The following is a 24,753-nucleotide window of genomic DNA, read 5'->3' on the forward strand; positions in this document are numbered from 1 at the left end:
TCCTCTTGACAAACCAGTTTGGTGTTTTTAGTATAACATCTAATTCCTTTTCACTCCTTCCAGGTATATATGCGACAGTTCCTAATGGGACTTTTTTGTATTTTATTCTCAGCTGAAACTCATTATGCATGATGGTCTTTCTCAGCAATTTAAATATCAATATATCAAACGCAGAGCCGAAATGTCTTGCTTCAGGTTCTTGAGCCAAGTGGACTTCAACATTGCATGATAATTATATGTAGCCCTGCCCTGCAAATGAAGGCTTTGTAAAAATATAAAAGTCCGTGTGTGGAGGTTTATCTCTTTGATAAAATGCGATAGATAAAATGCCACCTTAGATTTTTTTCCTATTGCATGATTGTGGGTATGTCTGTCCAGCAGGAACAAAAACTTTAAAAAAGCATTGCATTATATTTATGTATATAGTTTATTTAACCCCACTAAGTGTTAGCGTTATTTAATTTAGTCATGTCATATTTCATATATGGAGAAGCACGTAAGAATACAATAAAAATATGTGCATGACATCCTGAAGCATTCCATTAACACACGTTTAACTAGATTGTCACCAAGATGTCTGTTTATTTGGCCAATCAGTCACTCTACTCCCCTACAGGTTATACAATAACAGAGACTGAAACCTGAGACGGAATAAGACTCCACTTCGCACGCAAGCTTTGGCACACAAGGGTTAAAAGAGCAGCTCATTCAAAAGCCAAAGACCCTGGTGCAGAACTGGAGATTGCATCCAACGAAAAATGGGTGAGAAATCTGTACACTTATATATGCATTATTGCATTTTATTTTAGATTGCTTAGTGTTTGACCCCTAAAGAATTCTTTGTACCATTTTGTGTCAGCTGTATTCATCGGTTAAATAGCTCACACAAAAATGAAAATTCATTTTCTCAAACAAGACTTTCTTCTACACGAAAGAAGACTTTTTGATTAATGTTGGCAAACAGACAGTTTTGGTGATTGTATTGGGGGAAAAACCCCAGTCAATTCTTAAAATATCTTTTCATTAAAGAAAGAAAGTCACAGGGTTTGGAGAGAGAGAATTTTCAGCTAAGTATCTAGGTCAGTGATAATCTCAACTACAATGCAAATCCCAAATAATTAGAAAAAGAAAAAAAAATCTCTGATTGAAGTCTCTGATTGCCATATTTTCCCCCAAGTTTTCAACATTCTCTGGCTGTTTGGAATGAAATACTAGTATCTATATTGTGCACTAAATTAAATACAATATGAGGGTAAAAGACATTTAGATGTCTACGTCAATAGAAATTTACAAAAGTGATTTTATATACATAGAAAGCACATTAAATGCAAGTAAAACTTCTACTTTTAAGGTTTCAAATAAGTTTTGAGAGAATAAAATGTCAAAATGTGGGTGAAATAATGTTCCATTGTCATTAACACTTATATTTATATAAAAATACTTATTTTGACCTGTACATATTAAATATATAAGAGAATAAGTGAGCACACTAAATTTTATTGCATTTTAAATGGGCAAAACCTAGGATAGTGGCAAAGATGTATATTAGCATTTGGGGTAAAAAGTAATTAGTCTTTAATATGACATAAATAGATTTTTTGTTGTAAATATCCCTGACGTTTTAGTGGGTGTCTTCTGTAAATCATGGTAAAAATATATGATATTTAATTTTTGAAAAAAACAAACAAAATATTGAAAAACAAAAACAAAGCCGTATTATACTTATTGTTTCGATGCTTGAAAACCCCTTTCACCTAAAATCAATTTAAAAATGGTATGTGAAACTTATGCTTTTGCCAGAATATTTTGTGTAATCTGGCTGGTCAGTTGATAAGGGAAGGGGAAACTGATTGTTGTTACTGTTTTTTACTCTTGTGGGAAAGCTATTGTCTGCCATCCTGTGGGTAAATGATCTTAAATCAGAGATGATGAACTCTTTCTCTCTTCTCTTGTGTTTGTGTGTGTTGATGTGAACAGCACAGAAGACAGCACTGATTGTTTATGCCCACCAGAGTCCCGCCTCATTCAACGCTGCTGCACGGGATGTCGCTGTTGAGGCTTTGACAAAGCAAGGCTATCAAGTCCTAGTGTCGGATCTCTATGCTATGAACTTCAAAGCCTCAGCTACTGCAGATGATATTAAGGGTAGGAATTTATTGTCATGCAACATCCTCAAATATCTTACAACTGTACACTTGTACTTCATGTGCGAATGTAAGGAAAATATTAGCTGCATTTACTGTGCACTAAAATTAGGGCTGTTGATTTAACTTGTTAACTTAATTAGTTATGGGAAAAAATAATGCATTAAAATTATTAACGCATTTAACTCGCTCGCCCCGCCCCAGAGCTCTGTAGTTAATCTTACATTTAATAAAGTTGATTAGTACGAACATAAAGCGGGACAAAACTCAGTGTGTGATGGAGCCTATAGAATGCAGTTATGTGCCCCTAAAATTCAAGATATCAGGGCAAAAATGCCCCTGTATGAGTTTTTGTCTCAAATTTATATCATATGATATAGGTAAAGTCCCTTATAGTATAATTATATCCCTTAAAACTCATCTTTGATCACCAAAATTACATTTAAACGTTTTTTTCCTGTGAAAAAAATTTCTTCATGACTTAAAATAGCTTGAATGTAACTCTACACCCTTGATTCATTTAGTATACGGTATATAGTATACATGGTTTGTTTTAAAGCATATTAATAAAAACACCACATAGATATATAAACAACATTAAAAACTTGATTTTCACCACAGGGGGACTTTAAGCAATATCACATGAGTGCCATTTTTTGTCTCGAATAGCACGATTTTAAACAACAGTTCAATAAATAAGAAGTTATTATTGTGTTATATTTTAGACACAATGCTGTCTGCTTTTGCTCAGTTTTGCCAATGAAAATATTACCTATAAAGACTAGCAGAACTGTTGTGCGTCTCCGAGCAACACACAGCAGTGTTTCTTTTCTGATTGAATCCCTTTTTTGAGCGAATCAATCGGGTGAACCAATGATTCATTCATAAAGAGAGTCATTTACTTAATTGCCGAATGAATCAGCAGTTTGAATGAATCAAATGAATGATTCATTTACACATTTGCCTCCACCTACTGGCAGTTTTAGTTTTTATTTAGAGTATTATTTCATAAAAAAAATGATTATTTCCAAATTACTAAAAAAAAAAATAAAAAAATTAAAGGTTGAAATTGTGAGAAGATTAAATGTTGAATTAAATAATTTTTTCTTAATGTCCATTTGATGCTTTTTTGTCATTTAACACAATAATGACTTGAATTTCTCAGTCAAATTTGATGTGCGATTAATTAATCGCCACATTGCGCCACAATTTTAATTGCTTAACAGCCCTAATTAAAATGCTACAACCATGTTATAGGTGCTTAAAAAATGCATTGCAGTTGTAATTATTAGCGAACACGTAATGGATAATCCACGCCTAGCTGTGCATTAAATGATTTTAATGCACACCTTCCAACAAATCAGAATTGAGTATTCCGACCATGGTATATAAAGGACCATTATTTCACTGTAACTATCACAGGTGATCTGAAGAACCCTGAGCACTTTGTGTACAATGAGGAGATGATGGCTGCATGGCAGGACGGGCGATTAAGTGATGACATTGCAGAAGAACAGCACAAGCTGGAGCAGGCAGAGCTGGTTATCTTTCAGGTAATAGTGCCGCCAGCTTCTGATGTCAAATTATACATTTCACCTTGATCTCAGAAGAATAATATGATTTGTAATATATTTACAGTTCCCTCTCTACTGGTTTAGTATACCTGCCATCCTGAAGGGCTGGGTAGACCGAGTCTTAATTCAAGGATTCGCCTTCACCATGCAGAAGATGTATGACAACGGCGTTTTTAAGGTCTGAATCTTTAGTATTCATTAGATAGTATTTCAAAAAAGCTTTTTTTTTGCACTCAACATTGTTGATTCTGAGGAAAGAAAGACTGTGTTTTTGTGATCATATTTAGTTCAAATGTCATCCAACTTTCACACCAGGATAAGAAGGCCATGCTTTCATTCAGCACTGGTGGAACAGAGTCCATGTATCAGGCCGATGCCGTCCATGGAGATATCAATGTTATCCTTTGGCCTTTACAGGTGAGTTCAGTACTAGTTTCACAGCTTAAATACGTCCCTCCCAAACAGATCATTTATTCAAAAATTAAGCTGCAAAAACAACTCTTTTTGCAAAAAGATGAATGTGGCCTTTTTGCTCACCAACCATCCCGTTTGATATGGAACCATCCTGGATCAGAGTTGCATTGTGTATGTAAATCCATATGGAATGTGGTTTGTTGTGTTTTAGACTTTCACTTGCAGAGAATCTATTTACACCGCCCGGCTTGTTGGCAGAGGCTATTTACCGTAACTCCGCCCACCATTGTCTGATTGATCCAGACAAAGTTACAAAAGAAACCCGTCAGATAACAGGATCAGTGGAGTGGAGAGTAAGGCAGGTGGTGTAAGCGTGTGATACATTCTTTATCCAAACTCATTCTTCTTCCTTTTTCACATCGCATACCGGTTTGAAGAGGCATTTATTTAAAATAAGCTGCCTAACAGGTATTTAATAGTGGGAATAAAGTGTTTTAATGGTTGTAATAGAAACTGAATGCACTGTCCTCACGTTGATCGGATGGGCCATCGACCGGTATCTGTGCAGCTTGTGTGCTCAAAAACATGTCTCCCTTCCCAGACCTTCAAGGACAGCTTTACTGATCAGCAGGTTCAGTATGGTTAGGGTTAGGGCAGGCGTAGGGGCAACAATAAGGCAGCGTCAATTTATGATTTGAGTAAATATAATCAGTCATATCCACTTAATATGTTATTATTGCATACTTTACTACATTACACTGAGAGTCAAATAGCATCTGCCATTATTTGCACTAAGAATAAATAGCATCTAACTTCTATTTACACAGTGCAAAAAACATTTAATTCGATTTGCACAAATATCCTCTGGCTATAGATGTCATCATAGCAACTGATAGCTCATACTGTAAAAAAAATATTTACAGAAATATAAGAATGGGAGACAGGGAACCAATCGTTTATGTGGAGAGGACGTTCTTTATAATGGAAAACAACTGGTGTGACTCTAGGTACAAATGCTCTGTCAAACTCATGTTTAATCGTTTTTATAATAAAAAATATATCTTTTGATTTTTTTTGTTTTTTTAATTATAATTGAAAACACTTAAAAAGACAAAAGCTATTTGCATAAAACACACCCATACCATGTCCATATAAGGGCTTTCAGCAAAACCTGCCCTTTAAAGCCCTGATATACTTCAAGAAATTGAAAAACAAACTGGTGTGATGTCATTTTTAACAAAATCAGGTCCAAATAAAGTCTGTTTGGAGTTCGTTTCAGGAGTTTGAAACTCCTTGCCAAAGCGTACTTTCTAGAAGAGTTCACTCTGGCTGGTAAACGCCTTCAAACTATCATTGGTCCGTGGTGATGATGCAATAAGTGGGTGTGGCTCTGAGGCTCTGCCTTCTTTGAGGTGTAAATCTTCTCTGGTTCATTTCTTCTGATCAGTCCATCGAGGTCAGATGCGAGTAAAAACATGAACACACTGGAGAGCCGCTTTATAGTAGAAAATGAAGGTGTAATTCTAATTGAAAGAGATTCTGAAGCAAACTGTTGTATAAAGTGCTTGCAGAGCTGGTACAAACATGCAGATCACTACAATCCGATGTTGTATTTAACTGCTGTTTTCTTTCACACAGAATGGATTTCTACGTTTCTGCGGGTTTCAGGTGCTCGCCCCTCAGATCTTCTGGTGCCCGGCTTACGCACCACAAGATGCGAGGAATGAAATGTTAGATTCATGGCGGGAAAGGCTGCATGGTGTGTTCGCCGAAAAGCCTCTGTCCTTTGCTCCGACCGAATACTTCGACATGAGCTTCCAAGGAGGATTCCGTCTTCGGCCGGAGGTGAAAGAGAAGTGTGCTTCTCTCACTCATGGCATCACCACTGCACATCATTTAGGCAAACCACTTCCTCCAGACAACCAGACCAAAGCTAAAGAAAGCTGAAGGATCCAGCAAAACAAAGCTATTACTGACCAATGTCTCATTCAAAGAATCGTTAACAGAATGAGGGAGTTTTTGAAGTGAAATGTGTTTGAGATAGGATTAATCTAATTATAATATCAGTCTGTCATTTATGCCTTATATAGCCAACACTACCAGCAATAAACAACTGTTACCATTGAAACAATCAATAAAACTTATTTTACTGATATCTCTTGGTAAAATCTTGGTGTCTTAATGAAGAAACATATAGATTATTTTTTTTTTTTTTTAAATATAATTTTTAATTCCAATTAGAAAATTACACAGCCCCGCACATGACATGCAAGAAAAAAAATTAAATCGTGCGCATGATTTACTAATTTGTTCCCTCGTTTTACTAAAACTTGCGAGCAATTACTATTTCGTTCCCCCGATTTATAAATCATGCGCAGTTAATCGTGCGCACGTTTTAGTAAATCGAGGAAATTAAATAGTAAATCGTTCGCATGTTTTAGTAAATCGAGGGAACGAAATAGTAAATCGTTTGCATGTTTAGTAAATCGAGGGAACGAAATAGTAAATCGTGCACGATTTAAATCGAAGGAATTAAATAGTAAATCGTGCACGTTTTAGTAAATCGAGGGAACGAAATAGTAAATCGTTTGCATGTTTAGTAAATCGAGGGAACAAAATAGTAAATCGTGCACGATTTAAATCGAAGGAATTAAATAGTAAATCGTTCGCATGTTTTAGTAAATCGAGGGAACAAAATAGTAAATCATTCGCACGTTTTTTGTAAATAGAACAAAATAGTAAATCATGCACGTTTGAGTAAATAGAGTGAACGAAATAGTAAATCATGCACATGTTTTAGTAAATCAAGGGAACGAAATAGTAAATCGTTCACACGTTTTAGTAAATCGAGGGAACAAAATAGTAAATCGTGTGCACGTTTTAGTAAATAGAGTGAACGAAATAGTAAATCATGCACATGTTTTAGTAAATCAAGGGAACGAAATAGTAAATCGTGTGCACGTTTTAGTAAATCGAGGGAACGAAATAGTAAATCGTGCACGATTTAAATCGAAGGAATTAAATAGTAAATCGTTCGCATGTTTTAGTAAATCGAGGGAACAAAATAGTAAATCATTCGCACGTTTTTTGTAAATAGAACAAAATAGTAAATCATGCACGTTTGAGTAAATAGAGTGAACGAAATAGTAAATCATGCACATGTTTTAGTAAATCAAGGGAACGAAATAGTAAATCGTTCACACGTTTTAGTAAATCGAGGGAACAAAATAGTAAATCGTTTGCATGTTTTAGTAAATCGAGGGAACAAAATAGTAAATCGTTTGCATGTTTTAGTAAATCGAGGGAATGAATTAATAAATCGTGCACACGTTTTAGTAATTCGAAGGAAAAAAAATGGTAAATCGTGCACGTTTTAGTAAATCAAGGGAACAAAATAGTAAATCGTGCGCACGTTTTAGTAAATTGAGGGAACAAAATAGTAAATCGTTCGCACGTTTTAGTAAATCGAGGGAACGAAATAGTAAATTGTGCAAACGTTTTAGTAAATCGAGTTAACAAAATAGTAAATCGTGCGCACATTTTAGTAAATCGAGGGAACAAAATAGTAAATCGTGTGCACGTTTTAGTTAATTGAGGGAATGAATTAAATTGTGCAAACGTTTTAGTAAATCGAGTAAACAAAATAGTAAATCGTGCGCACATTTTAGTAAATCGAGGGAACAAAATAGTAAATTGTGCGCACGTTTTAGTTAATTGAGGGAACAAATTAAATTGTGCAAACGTTTTAGTAAATCGAGGGAACGAAATAGTAAATCGTGTGCACGTTTTAGTAAATCGAGGGAACGAAATAGTAAATCGTGCGCACGTTTTAGTAAATTGAGGGAACAAAATAGTAAATTGTTTGCACGATTTAGCCTACTATTTTTTTCGTGCATGTCATGTCCGGGGCTCCATAGAAAAGAGATATTTAAATCTGGGCATTTTAATGAGTTGATGCATCTGTTGTGTTATCTATCCCCTGCAAAGGCCTCCTTCCCTTTTCTTTCCCTATGTATAGATAAAATATCAAATTATTCCAGTTCGCATAGATCAAACACGCAAACTTATAGACTAAACATGTAAATGAACGGCATGAGTGCATTAAAGGTATTATTTTTTTCAGTAGGAAAGGTGTCATTTAAGCGTCCCCTAAAGTAATAATTAACCATTTTTACAACGGATTCAATCAAAACCGAACTATAGCTCGATAATTTTCCTGTCACTGTGAAGCTGCTTTGAGGCAATATGTATTGTGAAAAGCGCTATATAAATGAAGATGACTTGACTTATGATATACTAATGTTATTTTACTCATGCTTATAAGCTGCAGTTTCAGATTCTGGTTACAAATACAAAAAATAAATAACTATCTGAAACTACTATTTTGTTTTGGATGTTTTTTCCCCCTTAACATGTTGGGTAAATAAATGAACAATAAAAACATACATTCAGGCTAGAGTCAACTATAGGTAAATTTTAAACTGAAAGGCGGAACTGTGTTCATTTACTATGGTTTGATGTCTTTGTGTTTCATCATTGTTTGAAATAACTTCACAAAAGAGATTTTCATTAATCATCTGGTGCCAACATGCCCCCCTTTTGAGTCAGCTTGTTTATTAGCTGGTTTCTTCTTGGTCAATGCCTTTGTAAATGTTCAGCAGATGTATGTGTATGTTTCACAGAAACTGACTTCTAACAATAAATCAACTCTGAGAAACATTTACTGACAAAAAACACACAAATCAAGTCTCCCCTACGTGCTCACGCTCACTGACAGCGCCGCGCATCGTCGCGACGTGAACAGGTCATTCAGATGCGCCAGCGCGTCATTTGCTGCAACGTAATCCCAGCCATCCTAAACTCCCATATTCCCGGCGTCCTGTTCCGTTATTCCTCCATATCAGTGGTTTGAACTACTGAACTGAAGTTGAAGAGCTGAAGCTGATATTATGGGCGGAATTTCAATATGAACTGAAGTTTATTTATTTGCCTGTAAAGAAGCGCTGCGTGGTATGTGTGTTGTGTCTTTTATACTGCTTTAAATGCCTCTTTCGCTGTGAATCGACAGTGTTATTGTCAGAGCCGTTGATGTCATGCATCTATTATGCACTGAAATAATATTCGTTAAGCAATAGACTTCGATGTATTCCTTTTAAAACTAGCCAGAAATAGAATCTCTATCACAAGGTAAGTTTGTTATTGTTTTGTTTCCAACATGCACTAAACCAGAGCTTTTAAAACACAGTGCATAAATCAGTGCTAACGGAATACATTCTCTTGCATGCCAACAAAATAAATGTAAAGAAAATAGAATTTTAAAAAGCATAACGTTCCCTGTATAATTTATTTTAATTGTCCAATAGCAAGAAAGTATTCCGGTGCTTGAGAAAGATTACACAGTGTCAAATCAGACTTTTTTAGATTTGACTAGGAAGGGGGAAACAGTTAATTTCACTCCTTTATAGCATTCTTTGTACAAATTTTCAATGCAGTGTCTATATTATTATTATCTAGGTTATAAAAACTGCATGTATACGTAAAAATAAAAATCAGCCAAATGCTCTTTTAGATGGAGTATAGCATACAGAGACCAGATTTCTGAAGTTTCTGATAAGCAGTTATTATCTATGAGTTAAAAAAACAGGGACAATACAAGTTTAACAGTTAATTATAATACAGTTATTATAATTAGCAATTATTATGATGCATATATTGATTTAATTCATTAGTTTTAATACAAGTCACCAAAAATAAAACTTTGAAAAATAGTATATAAACAACAAAAAATTATTTAACATTTAAATGTCTAATTGTATTTAAATTGTATTTCCACAAACTGTGAATATACTGTTTCCTGTAATTACAACTTAAAACTTTGCTTTTGGAAAGTTTCTCCATCTTTACTATCCCTAATAAGGTTGATTGTTTTGCATTTAAGGGTCATTTTAAGCACAAGGTATGAGCTTTCTGCATATGTAATTGTTGCAAATGTTTAGTTGATTTTTTTTTATTTTATTATTAATACATATCGGGTTGTTATGGAAGCTTGAAATTTTCGCCACTGAATAAAAAAATAAAATAAAAAAAAGGTAATTGCGACTTTTTATCTCACAATTCTGACTTCTTTTATCAGAATTGCGAGATATAAACTCACTTTAGTTTAGGGTCCAGTTCTCACTATTAACTTTTGCCTCAATAAACTCTTAAATACTGCTTATTAATAGTTAGTAAGATAGTTGTTAAGTTTAGGCATTGGGTAGGATTATAGGATGTAGAATATGGTTATTCAGAATAAGGCATTAATATGTGCTTTATAAGTAGTAATAAACAGCCAATATCCTAGTAATATACATGATAATAAGCAACTAGTTAATAGAGAATTGGATCCTAAACTAAAGTGTTACAAACTCACAATTGCGAGTTATAAAGTCAGAATTGTGAGATATAAACAGTTTTTTTCTTCAGAATTGGACTTTATTAACTAACTTTTTCTCACAATTCTGATTTTTTTTTCTCATAATTGCGAATTTATATCACAATTCTGAGAAAATCAGTCAGAATTGCGTGATGTAAACGCACAATTGTGAGAAAAAAAAGGTCAAAATTGTGAGATGACGAGTCGTAATTATCTTTTAAATTGTTTTATTCCATGGCGGAAACAAGCTTTCATAGGTTGTACTTTCACTCACGTGGTATAATTAAGATGTGCATGTGGGAACTGCGTTTTGACAGTGCAACTTTTAAAAACTTCCTTATTTGATTTGATTGGCTATCTGAATCATTTTGACATTGACTAGCGCTGTTAGACCACTCAGACTAGCCTAAAAATGTAACCTTTAAACTTTTTGTCATCCTAAAAATAAACAGAGAAGTGCATAATAGAGTGCAGCAAGAATATCAAATATTAAATTCTATTCACATTTATTTGTATATCGCTTTTACAATATATATCTTTTCAAACAACTTTACAGAAAATGCATGTTTGTACATTACAATTTAAAGTTGACTGTGTCTAATTAATATCCATATGTTCAGAAATGAACAATACAAATCATGCAGTTAGCTAACATCATGTATTCATTTAGGCAGAAACAATGAGCTCATTAAAGCAGTTATTACAAGTTGTGATCATAATGATTACAATTTATAGAAAATTTGGCAGTTGTGTACATTTTTTAGATGCTGGGTTGTTTCAACCCATGTTTGGGTCAAATATGTACAAACCCAACCATTGCTTTAAATTTTTATACCCATCTGCTGCACTCTAAAAAATGCTGGGTTAAAAACAACCCAAGTTGGGTTGAAAATGGACAAACCCAGTGGTTGGGTTAAATGTTTGACCAACGTGCTGGGCAGTTTTATTTAACTCAACTATTGTTTAAAAATGACTGTATGTCTGGCTTAAAATGAACCCAAAATAGGTTGGAAATTAAAAATCAGACACATAATTACTAGAGACAACAATAATAATCAAAAGGTGAACATTTATTAATAAGTAATTTAATAAATGTTATTGATGAATTATTAATTTTGAACATTAATAAATGTTCATTTAGTAAACATATTAATTAATGCTATTTTCCAACATATTTTGGGTTCATTTTAAGCAAGCAATACAGTAATTTTAATGAATAGTTGAGTTGAGAATAAAACTACCCAGCATGGGTGCGTTTCCCAAACAACGATGTAACTCGATGCTGAACTACCATAGTAGGATGCATCGTTGAACAAATCAACTAGCTAGTCACGACCGTTTCCCGAAACCGTATTGTCGCAAACTTGTCGTTCAGCCACGTTGGTGAATGACGTCACGCAGGTGGTGAGTAATAACTTCTTTAAATGAATGTGTTTGAGATTGAATTAATGCTAGATTTTTTTGAGAAATTAGAGGACTAATTCTCATTTTCCTCAGTTATTTTGCTTTATTTCCAGATTAAATCAAATGCTTGTTCTTACGTACTAGATCATGTACGCACATGCGCACTCTTCAAAAACGGTGCTTTAAATCTCTTGACAAACTAAAATATATAAATGACTTTTTTATATATTCGAAATAAAAGATATACATTGTACTTAATGTCAGCTTGCTTATTTTGCTCAAGATAACGATTTATTAAGTCCACATGTCATAAAAACAAGAAACTATGTTTCTAACCACAGCTCGAGAGCTGTCGCTCAAACCATACTAGTTTGCAAATGTCCGTTTGAACGATGGTTTCGGGAAACACCAAATCACTGAACTATGTAAGTAATGATGCTTTTGGGAAACACACCCCAAGTTGGGCAAACATTTAACCCAACTGCTGGGTTTGTCCATTTTCAACCCAACTTGGGTTGTTTTTAACCCAACATTTTTTAAGAGTGTGGGTTTGTCCATATTTGACCCAATCATGGGTTGAAATAACCCAGCATTTTTTAGAGTTTATGGCGTTTACACCCTTGGTACTGCTGAATCAGGAAGTGGAGGTATGTTTTTCTCTTCAGGAGTGCAGCATTGGTGGACAGAGGTGTGGATGTGGCAATGGTGCTGGATCTGGGTGAGAACTGCATGGAGCAGGCTAATGGAGGAGGGCTCGCAAAGAACGTCTCAGAAATGTTAGAACCAGAGCCCAGCACAGAGAAACCCAAACCAGTCAGAGCCAGGACCAGCAGCATCACCCAAAGAGACAGATCCACCCACAATGGGCCACAGCCTTGTAGCACATGGGATGGCGGCTCCCAGGTTCAGCGAAGGCTCCAGAAGACGGAAGGTAGTAATAAAGGAGAAACTGCGCAGCCAGGGGAACCTTCCAAACAGCCACCATGTCGAAGGCCTCTTAGTCTGGAAATAAAACCACAGCGAATTAGAGCAACGCAGCCAGTGCAGAAGCCACCGTGGCGTAGCGGTGGCCCTTCTCCGCCCGTGCGAAGCCTGACGAGTCTTAGTTTAGGGCCAGGAAACTGGCTTCGACGGAGTGAGAGCACATGCACGATGAACTCCACAACACCCCCACGTGCTGGCAGGGGTCAAATGAGACCTGCAACCTCCTTGCCACATATTGCCAGAGGTATCGCACCCCTTCCTTCGCCTTCAACACCTCGTGGGCCGTGCCTGCTTGTGGCTCTTCGTCCCACAAACCTGGAACAGGAGCGTCAGGCCTTTTTTCAGTCTAACTATCAGTATGAGCCCCAGTTTGAGTACGCTTCCCCAGAGCCCATCAGTGTTTTGGAGAAATACAGAGAGGGCTCTGGTCTCTTTCTGTCCCAGGTATATTTTATGTCGAAATAACACATATTGGCTCTGTTCCAAAATCTAGTGAACCGCCTCCGTAGGCAACTGCCTTCTAAAGGTGCGGTCTCAATTATCGTTGCTCTGCAAACGCTGTTCATTCCAATAGGTGTTTTGCGTGAGGATGAAAATGTTCCCCATGCAGATCTCGCTCAAGTTGATCACATGAACCAGCAGCGCTGACCAAGAGAAATCTGCTTGGTTTGAAAATGATTCAGAGCTTCATATATCACTAGATTCACTACACTTGGAATTGTTTCAGTTTACAATACACTCTAAAAAACGGTGAGTTAAAAACAACCCAATTTGGGTCATTTGGCAACAAAGCTCTGGGTCAAAAAGGGAACCCCAAAATAGGTTGGGAATTGAAATCACACAGGAAATTACTACAGTAAAAGTAATAGGCAAAAGTGACTCAAAATGGACAAAAATATAGGTAAGAGTAAAAACAATGTGTACATATGTATGCGGGTAAGGAAAAAGTGCTGAAAAGTAAACAAATTCAAACTCTGTTACATAACTTATACAGTCAAACAAAATTGTGTTTTAAAAGTTTAAGAATCAATAATGTTTAAGAACAAATTTATTTTTTATTTAGTTATTTCTTCCCCCCAACCTTTCGTTTCTTCCGTTACACTCGCCCCCGAAACCTCACTGCCATCCGGGTCATGGCACCAAATGTAACCGGTCCTACTCGAGCCGCTCCGAGCGGGATACCGGCATCTCCAGCATGGGAGGCGGGTTCGAAAGTCGCACTTCCCTTTTTTATTTTTTATTCACTGGCGAAAACAAGCTTCTATAGTGTCGCGATAAATAAAGATTGTTTCAGTTACATAGATGCACCAGTAGGTGGTGACAAGTGACTGTTAAAAATGTTTTTTATTTGTTCAAAAATGCTAATTCATCCAGTACCGAAACAAGTGACATCTTTATGAGTGAGTCATTGAATCACTGATTCAAGAGATGCGGGTGGCGCATATATTATTCAGTGGCAAAAACAAGCTTCCATAGTGCCGCAAACAAGTTTGTTTCAGGTGCAGCTTTTTCAGTTTCAGTTGCCTCTTACCATTCACCGGTCCTGTTTTAAAAGATTGCACTCAAAGTCCTCTCTCCTCTCCGCTTTGATTAGTTTTCTTCTTTTTTTCCACTCATATTCCTCACGAGCGCCGCAAACACGGATAGGCGAAGTCTTTGTACTCCTGTGAAACTCCAGTTCAGCGCCATTGTGCTATTTCTTCAAATGCACTACACTAGCCCACAATGCATTACATACTTCAGTATTAAACTGTAATACATACGGTTACGAGCTGAACGCACATGAACACCACCACAAAGTCGTAAATACAAGTGAGAAGCTCGATATTTTCATTAAGCCCTGATTTTTACGAGTTGGGGGCAAATGTGGTGGAAAACCACAATGCTATAGTTATTTAACAGTAACATTGTCAGGCTTTTTTATTTACAACAATATAATCTAATTGCCTGTGCAAAATATAATAGTATTCTAATATAACAATATAATATGTAAGAATAAAGTTTACTGTGGCTTCATAAATTAATTAAAAACATTAAAAAGCAAAACAAACCTGATGCATATTATTTGTTCTTCATTTTCTGGAAGTAGAGTTTAAAAACCTTGTTGAATTTTTGTGTAGTTAATTAAGAGAAGGTACACCACCATCTTATTCCGATGAAAGTGACTTACTTGATGTTGTAAACATGACTTCCCAACTTGTAAAAATAAACTTCCCAGGATGATTTGAATGCACCACTAAATGCAGTAGATCAGTGTTGAAAATAGGCTGTAAATTAACAGCAGTTGCTTACCGTGCAAAATATGGATTTCTCCCCTTTCCTCCTCACGTTGTGAACACAATTACAAGGGCTTGAAATGTTGCTTACATTGGCAGCTTGCTAGGTTTTGGAACACAGCCATAATGCTGGTTAAGTCTTTAAACTATTGCAATTTGTCTTACCTCATCCCTTTTTCTAGGCAGTTGGAATTATGGAGTGTGTGTTGAGAAAATATGAGACTTATGAAAACTTTGAAGAGGTCACTGGAGGCAACTTGCTACCGAAGAGTCAAGTGTGGGCAGCAACACGCAAGTACCTACAGAAGGAGGGCTGTGTCGGTGAGGTGTGTGGATATCTGAGTTTAAGTGCTTGTGTATTATCATCCTGCCAAATATCAAAGGAATAGTAATTTCCGATTCTGTCAACAGGTGGTTGTAAGTCTCTCCGATGAGCTTCTGTCCCAGGCAGTAATGATGGTGGAGAGTTGTCGACCAACACTAACTATTAACTTGTCAGGAGCACGCCAACACTGGCTTGAGGGCATGCTTAGACATGAGATTGGTATGAACTTTAACCGAAACAGGACATTTTTTCAGTCATTTCTCATTTATATTGCTGTTGTGTTGTGCTAGGTAGTCCCATCCACAGTGAAATCTAATTGGTCCAAAATCCTGCTTGACACAATAGAGGGCTATTTTGATGTAATTTTGTAGGCCAACCCAGAATTTAGCATCATCTTGGTTCCCTTGAGAAAATACTAATTGGGTTTTTCAACTCACTTTTGGATTATTGCAATAAAAAACTCTGATACCGACAAAAGTTCAGGATTCTTACATGTTGTGTTTATCATAATTTTCACAAATGAACATGACTTTTTTATATTTTGAACCCTAAATTCAATCGGCAGAAGTAGAGCTGCACAATTAATCCTTAAAAGATCGCAATCTTGTTTCAAACACCCACATGTTCTTATTCCTAAAAGACAACAATTCAGTCTATTAAACATTTGACAAGGACTATCACCACAAACATTTAGATCTGTGTTTTGTCCCAGATAGAGCAGTTGTCATGTATAGGTATGAAACAGCTTCACAGAGTCTTTTCAACCACACAGTATCATTATTTCTGTCTTACAATAATTCAAATTATCACAGAAGTATTGGGATAAACGTTTATAGTTCGGATATAAACACTGATGTCTATGGTAGCAATCAAAATAGAGTAAATCACAGTTTAACTTTTCACTTTAAATATTTTATCGATTACATCATTCATACATCACCAGTAGGTGGAGACAAGTGACTGTTAAAAAATGTATGTCATTGAATCATTGATTCAAGAGATTCGTTTAAAAACGCTAATTCATCCAGTAACTAAACTAGTGACGTCTTTATTAGTGAGTCATTGAATCATTGATTCAAGAGATTCATTCAAATACACTGATTCATCCAGTAAGGAAACAAGTGAAGTCTTTATACTCAAGTCATTGAATCATTTCATTATTTATTTCATTCTAATAAATTAAACATTTTAAATAGACTGCAGCAATTAATATTTTATCAAAACCTGTAGTTATCGCCTTGTTCAAGACAAGTAAAAGCTCACAAGGGAGCAGGGTTGCCAGGTTTTCACAACAAAACCTGCCCAATTGCTCCTCAAAACTAGCCCAAAACTAGTCCAATCACATTTCGGGGGGGTCCCATAGTAAATATCACGTTATTTGGGGTCGATTCAACCCGCGGACATGAAAAACAACCTGCGGCAACAGTGTAAAAGTATCCCACTTGGCAACACTGCAAGGGAGTATCACTGATGTATTTTATGTTGTAAAATAAAACATGAAAATATATTGGGCTTGTATTAACTGCAGATCTTATTTCAGTAAAAACCCATTGACTTTAAGGACGATGGAACCATTTCCGGTTTTTGGCCTACAAAAATACCTGCTGCACTCTATAGTATATTAAATATCAGTTATATTCTGATTGGCTGTCATTGTGTCACATTGAGCAGCATATTTGCCTTCAGTGTAGACAGACAAAGCTCTTGTTTCTGTTGGGTCACATGCAGTTTGGACACAGTCTAAAGCTGATGATCATGCTAGACAAGAAATATTGCATTGACATTCTTCTGGTTGGATCTAATTGGTAATTAGTGATTTTTCATTGTTAATCTTATAGTCTTTTGTCTACAAACCTGCTCTTCCAACAATTTTTTTGACTTTCACTCCCAGGCACACATTACTTACGGGGTGTGAACAACAGCATGCAGCCATGGGCCACTTCTGTTGGGAGAAAGCAATTTGGACTGAAACCAGCTAATCCTACTGAAGAGGGGCTTGCTAGTCTTCACAGTGTGTTGCTACGGAAACAGCCCTTCCTGTGGCGAGCCGCTCTGCTATACTATACTGTATACCATGCCACAAACATGAGCTTCAGCCAACTGTTCAGCCATATTGCTCGCTTTGTCCAAGATCCTGCTGTGCGTTGGGAATACTGCCTGCGCGCCAAACGAGGACAAACAGATACCTCAAAACCAGGTGAGCTAATCGCTAAGAATAGAACTGAGAAATGCAATATTATTATGTTGGCTGATCTACTATCTATATATCTATCACTAACAAAGCCTACCAAACTATAGCATCGACTAATGAACTAGAGAGTCGACTGAGGCGCACCCTGTCTGAAACATGTTAAAACATACTAGCAACTGCTAAAACATGTCAGCAACATATGCTAGCAATGTGCCAAGACATGCTAATAACATGCTAACATGTTGAAACATGTTAACGCAATGTGGCAAAAATGTTAGAAAGCTTGCAATGTGTTCAAATATGCTAGCAACAATAAAACTGTGCATTAGCGAAATGTTGAACATGTTAAGGTTAGGCATCAACATGTTAAAACATGGTAGCAATGTGTTAGATTCTAGCAGCATAATGTTAAAAGATGTTAACAGTCGTGCTAGCAAAGTAATAAAACATGCTAAAACATGTTTGCAACGTGTTAAAAAAAATGGTAAAAGAAATAGAATTGTGTTAAATTGTGATAGAAACATGGTAGCAATGTGATAAACCATGTTAAAAACATTGTAGCATTGAGTAAAACATGCTATTAAAATGTTAAAACATGCTATCAATGTGCCAAAATATGTTAGAGACATGCTAACAATGTGTTAAAATAAGCTAGCAATATGTTAAAATATTCTAACATTAAATCATGTTAACAGTGGTGCTAGCAAAGTAGGTTAATAAAACATGCTAATAACATGTTAAAACATGGTAAAACATGATAGTACTGTTAAAACATCTTTGCAAATGTGCTAAAACATGTTAGCAACATTCTAACAACATGTTAAACATGTTAGCATTGTGTTGCAACATGTTAGAAACATGGTAAAATTGTGAATAAACCATGTTAGAAACATTTTAGCAATGTAAAAAACATGATATTAACATGTTAAAACATGGTAGCAATGTGTTAACAGATTATAACATAACATGTTTACATGTTAGCAGTGTTTTAACAACATGGTTAAAACATCCTAGCAAATGTGTTAAAACATGTTAGTAACATGTTAACAACACATTAAACATGTTAGCATTGTGAACCATGTTAGAAACATTTTAACAAGTAAAATATGCTATTAACATGTTAAAACATGCTATCGATGTGCCATGCTAACATGCTAACAATATGTTAAAAGATTGTAGCAACATAACATGTTAAAACATGTCAACAGTGGTGTAAGCAAAGTAGGTTAATAAAACATGTTAGCAGTGTGTTAACATGGTAAAACTCACTATCAGCATGTTAATACATGATAGCACTGTTTAAAACATCCTAGCAAATGTTAAAACATGTTAACAATATGTTATATGCTAACACCACATTAAACATGTTAACATTGTGCTGAAACATGTTAGAAACATGTAGCAATGTGTAAAACTTGCTATTAACATGTTAAAACATGCTCTCAATGTGTCAAAATATGCTATAGACTTGCTAACAATGTGTTAAAATATGCTAGCAATGTGATTATGGCAGCATGATAACATGTTAAAAACTGTGTTAGCAAAGTAATAAAACATGTTAGTAACATACTAAAACATGTTACCAGCATGTTAACATGGTAAAACTTGCTATCAACATCCTAACAAATGTGTTATAACATGTTAACAAAATGCTAACAACACATTAAACATGTTAGCAATGTGCTGCAACATGGTATCAATGTGATAAACCATGTTAAAAACCTTTTAGCTATGTGTAAAACATGCTATTAACATGTTAAAACATGATAGCAATGTGTTAAAAGATTCTAACATAACATGTTAACAATGATGTTAACAATGATGTTAACAAAGTAATAAAACATGCTGATAACATGTTAAAACATGTTAGCAGTGTTTTAACAACATGGTTAAAACATCCTAGCAAATGTGCTAAAACATGTTAGTAACGTGTTAACAACACATTAAACATGTTACCATTGTGAACCATGTTAACATTTTAACAATGAGTAAAACATGCTATTAACATGTTAAAACATGCTATCAATGTGCCAAAATATTCTAGGGACTTGCTAACAATGTGTTAGAAGATTCTAGCAACATGATAACATGTTAAAACATGTCAACAGTGGAGTTAGCAAAGTAGGTTGATAAAACATGTTAGCAGTGTGTTAACATGGTAAAACTCACTATCAGCATGTTAATCCATGATAGCACTCTTTTAAAACATTCTAGCAAATATGTTAAAACATGTTAACAATATGCAATATGCTGACAACACATTAAACATGTTAGCATTGTGCTGAAACATGTTAGAAACATGTAGCAATGTGTAAAACATGCTATTAACATGTTAAAACATGCTATCAATGTGTCAAAATATGCTATAGACTTGCTAACAATGTGTTAAAATATGCTAGCAATGTGATTATGGCAGCATGATAACATGTTAAAAATTGTGTTAGCAAAGTAATAAAACATGTTAGTAACATACTAAAACATGTTAGCATGTTAACTTGGTAAAACTTGCTATCAACATGTTAAACCATCCTAAAAAATGTGTTATAACATGTTAACAACATGCTAACAACACATTAAACATGTTAGCATTGTGCGGCAACATCGTAGCAATGTGATAAACCATGTTGGAAACATTTTAGCAATGTGTAAAACATGCTATTAACATAATGCTATCAATGTGTTAAAACATGGTCAAGACATGCTAACAATGTGCTAAAATGTGATAGCAATGTTTTCTCTTGTCGTCTGGTTTCATATTGCCTCTATATATTTGTAATGTTTATGTTTTTGCATATGTGTGTGTACAGGTTGCTTTAGTAAAGATCAGGTCTACCTTGATGGAATTTTAAGGATTTTACGCCACAGGAGGAACATTGATTTTAAGACATTAACCGCTCTTGGAAAGGCAGGTCCTATTTATGCGTTTTTAATGGAATATTGGTGAAACTATCCTTTTAAAAATATATATATACATACCACTTTATGTAATTTCTTTTTTTAGGTTTCATATGAAGATGTGGAGAGACTTCGTCATTTGGCTGTTCTACGCAGAACCAGGATTCCTCACTTCATGCAGGATGAAGAACGTTATCTTCAACACCTCGACCACATCGTCACGGTGAATGAACTGAGCGACGCGGAGCTGCAAGAGCTTATTCCATGAAGACATGGGTCAGCTACCATTTAAACGCATTGTTCCAAAATCATTTTTTTCAGGTTTTCCCAGATAAAAAAAGTGTCTGCAAAACTGGGATTTTTAAAACACGATTGATATAATTTTGGATGGTATGGCATCATGAAAACGTGATCCATGATGATCATCATCCATAAAAACATACAGCATGGTTGTGTCCAATGATTGATGTAGTAATTTGCTACATCAAGTGCCATATTACTCAGTAAGTCTGTTTACAAATACAATGATTGTCTGTTTTGTAAAAACATATGAATTTCAGGCATGAAAGACATGTTTGGATTCTTGCAAACCTAAGGTATGTTCGGAATAGCATACTACCGTACTCGTACTATTTTTGTAGTATACTGTGCACTAGACCTGCATGATTCTGAAAAAAATTGATAATCACAATTTTTTGTTTCTAAAAAGAAACAACAAAAATTTTTTTTTTTTTTTTTTTTAAATCTGGTTGAATGAATGATTCAATGACTCACACATAAAGCCCTGTTTCATTATTGGATGAATCAGTGTTTTTGAACAAATCTCTTGAATTAATAATTCAATGACAAATGCATTTTTTAACAGTCACTTATCGCCACCTACTGGTGTAATGGTGTAATTGATACAATCTTTATATGAATCAAGTTACAGTGATTTCAAAAAGTGATTTTGATCGCTTCATCAGTAGACATCAGTGTTTATATCTGACCTATAAACTTTTAACCCAGTACTTCTGTGATAATTTTAATTACTGTAAGTCAGAAATAATGATACTATGTGGTTGAAAAGACTGTTGTCAAAGGTTTAATGGACACAGCCGAATTGTGCATTTGAATCTAGATCTTTTGACAATTAATTGCGCAGCTCTACTGTGCACAGTATACAAATTTTCTGAATGCATGGAGTACATGAAGGATGTTGTTATACCAAAATGTGCAGTACTGTAATGCAATGGGCTTGACTTGACCCTCAGTTTTCAGTGTTATGACTAAACCGTCATTTTGTTCTTAATTCACAAGTTGATCAAACTGAACAAAATAGGACAATGCAAATGCAAAAAAGTAATCAATTTCAGAGTTGTCAATGGGATGTTATGTGCTGATTTAAACATACAATGTAGAGAGTGTCATACAAAACACCTAGTAGTATACTATTGCATTGCATACTGTTTTAATATACTAGATGGTATGCAGTACACTAGTATTCCATTCCGAACGCCGCCATACTCGTGAGAAGCTAAAAGATGGTCATGTAGCATTTTAACTGCACTCATAATGTAATGGACACATACTATCATGCTAGCTAGATACTATTACACACAAGGCATAACTATATCAGCACTAAATCAATTAAAACTCCCCGACAGTATTTATATGGGAATTCACACATGAACCTACAAGCCTGTTGGGTTCTACTAGTGAATTTCTCTTATTTATGTATTTATTATTTGTTTACCTCTTGTATTCACGTTAAGCACTGAATGTTCTGTGGTATTAGCTTTATACACAGTAGCAAATGCCTTTTTTTTTCTCAACTTAGTAGGCCTATAGCAAGCAATGCAATAAGACACCAAGGCTGACTCAGTTCCACAAAACTTTCATTAGAAATCTCTTTTTGAATAAAGATGGCATTAACGAACACAACTGCCTCCTTTGGCAGTTTTTATTTCTAATCAGGGCTAATGAAATGCTACTATTGTATCTAAAGATAATCAGTGTTCTTCTGAGAGCACCCTTGGTGGTCTTCATTACCTGTGCTAATGTGATGTGACACCTTTGTAGGAGACTCTGCCTTTCGTACCTGTTTAAAGCAGTCCAGCTGGCCAGCTTCCTCACTGTGCATATTAAGATTGCGACGGACTCAGGAAGAAAAATGGGAGGTCATGTGGATGTGCCTTATATGGGTTCAAAACTCATGTGTCACATCATAGCTACATGTTTTATGCTTGAAATTACATATCCATTTGTATTTATCATCATTGTCAGTACTGCACGAATATTGCACATTTCACAATAAGTTGCTGTTATGTTATTAAAATTATACACTGAAGTCCCTAGAATCATTGTCTATGAGTGCTGAATTTCTGAAAAATTCCAAAGCACAACATGATTCAATTTTGACCATCTCATCAAGTTTTGATTTTGAGGTCTATTAGAATAGGTATTCATGCTTAAATGTAAAAAAAAATAACGCTTTTCACATAATTGGCATTGTTGCAGCTCTTTCCAGAGTGTCAGTAAAACTCACGGTTGCGTTTCCCATACAATGACCAATGACGTATCTTGCCATTTAACTACCATAGTACGATGCATTATTGAAGAAATCAACAAGTTAGTCATGACTGTTTCCTGAAACTGTATCGTCGCAAAGTGTTGGGGGTAGCGCATTACAAGTAATGCAAGTTACATAATCTCTTCTGTCCCCATGTTGAGAGAAATCAGGAAAAAGTGCGGAGGCATTGTGTGCGCTGTGTAAATATGATGGTTATTCTAGACTAAATGTGAGCAAACATTTACTCGTTTACCTTTCCTGAGTCCTATTTTTCTGTATTCCAGAATGGCAGCACAGCTGAAAGGCTTGTTTGAGGTGCGCCCTCTACTGTACAGGTGTGAATTTGCATTTCCTTCAGCCTGAGGCTTATGCGCTTCACTTCTGGAGTGAAAGAGCCTTTACATTTGCCACAAAATAGAACTTTTTTGTTGTTCTAAAACAAACAAACAAACAGCCCAGATAGTAACATAAAAGTAATGTAACATTAATTTCCATAAAAAGTAACTCAATTAGTTACTTTTTTTAGGGAGTAATAATATATTGTAATGCATTACTTTTAAAAAGTAACTTTGCCCAACACTGGTCGCAAATTTGTCATTCAACAATGTTGGTTAATGATGTCACGCAGGTGGTGGAGTAATAACGTCTTTTAATGAATCTGTCCGAGATCAAATTAATGCCAGTTATTTGCTATGAATTATGAACATGGCATCCTAGGACACTCTTCAAAAATGGTGCTTTAAATCTCTTGACAAACTAAAAGACAAATAAAATTATGTTTTAGAAATTCTGAATGTCAGCTCACTTATTTTTCTCAAGATGCATTAAGTCCACGTCTTGCAAACTAGAAACTATGCTTCTAACCACAAGTCGAGAGCTGTAGTTGCAAGCACACAACTTTGTGACGCTATTTGAGAATGTTTATTGGGACTATGGTTTCGGGAAACACTGACTCGTTGAACTATGCTAATAACGATGGAACTTGCGACCATAGTTGGCAAGACCTTAGTTGCTTTTAGGAAACACACCCTGTTTAGTTCCTGTCATGTGTTTTGATTGGTCGGCTGGACCAGTGTGTCATGATGTGCTTTGAGCATGTTTGCAAAATGCCATGCCCCTTACCATAACCACGAGTTTCAACTAACTCAACCAGGCCCCGCCCCTTTTATTTTGCGTATGCCTTGGGCAGGAATTGACCATATGCACAGAACGTTCTTCCACAGTAAAATAAGCCAGCTGAAAAACTCGGGGTAAAATGTCACTTGTTGTGTTGGCATCTTCAGTATCCTGAGGTAGCTTTAACAACATCAATAGTTTAATACCTAGTTTATAATCAGAATAGTCACTTAAATAGTCTGGCCTAACATTAACGTAGTTATTAAAATATAAGATGACATTAAAAAAAATGGACGCATCTCAGTGTTCCTCCTCAGCAAAATTCAATTGACCATCAGTTTTCACACATTCGTGTGAAAAAAAGCATCAACATACTGTAAAGATTTATTGTGCACTTTAGTTAGATTCATTGAATAAAATGTTTTGTGAGTACGTCATACTTCACCTTGACAAAATGTATTTTT

General features: G+C 35.4%; 3 protein-coding genes across 6 annotated transcripts in view; 2 read left to right on the forward strand and 1 right to left on the reverse strand.

Annotated features, from left to right (window-relative positions):
* Positions 1-722: 722 nt before the first annotated feature.
* On the forward strand, positions 723-6,228 carry nqo1 (NAD(P)H dehydrogenase, quinone 1). Its single transcript, XM_067401516.1, has 6 exons — positions 723-762; positions 1,978-2,145; positions 3,567-3,697; positions 3,783-3,896; positions 4,034-4,135; positions 5,771-6,228. Exons 1-6 carry the CDS (start codon positions 759-761, stop codon positions 6,077-6,079), a joined length of 828 nt encoding a protein of 275 aa, XP_067257617.1. The 5' UTR covers positions 723-758; the 3' UTR covers positions 6,080-6,228.
* A 2,764-nt stretch (positions 6,229-8,992) lies between these two features.
* Positions 8,993-24,191, forward strand: kiaa0895l. Of its 4 annotated transcripts, none has more exons than XM_067400193.1 (7): positions 8,993-9,142; positions 12,617-13,379; positions 15,394-15,537; positions 15,623-15,755; positions 17,428-17,733; positions 20,535-20,632; positions 20,729-24,191. In XM_067400193.1, exons 2-7 carry the CDS (start codon positions 12,654-12,656, stop codon positions 20,888-20,890), a joined length of 1,569 nt encoding a protein of 522 aa, XP_067256294.1. In that variant the 5' UTR covers positions 8,993-9,142; positions 12,617-12,653; the 3' UTR covers positions 20,891-24,191. The 4 variants fall into 4 exon arrangements, with proteins under 4 accessions (XP_067256294.1, XP_067256296.1, XP_067256295.1 ...); XM_067400194.1 differs by lacking the exon at positions 8,993-9,142 and adding an exon at positions 9,149-9,319; XM_067400195.1 differs by lacking the exon at positions 12,617-13,379.
* The window catches only part of csnk2a2a (casein kinase 2, alpha prime polypeptide a), a 28,159-nt gene continuing 16,223 nt past the window's right edge, over positions 12,818-24,753 (reverse strand). The window contains exon 12 of the mRNA XM_067400198.1: positions 12,818-12,953. The gene's annotated coding sequence lies outside the window, so the exon portion shown is untranslated. The remainder of the gene's footprint in view (positions 12,954-24,753) is intronic.

The sequence above is a fragment of the Chanodichthys erythropterus genome, chromosome 11, assembly GCF_024489055.1.
Source record: "Chanodichthys erythropterus isolate Z2021 chromosome 11, ASM2448905v1, whole genome shotgun sequence".
Classification (NCBI taxonomy): Eukaryota; Metazoa; Chordata; class Actinopteri; order Cypriniformes; family Xenocyprididae; genus Chanodichthys; species Chanodichthys erythropterus.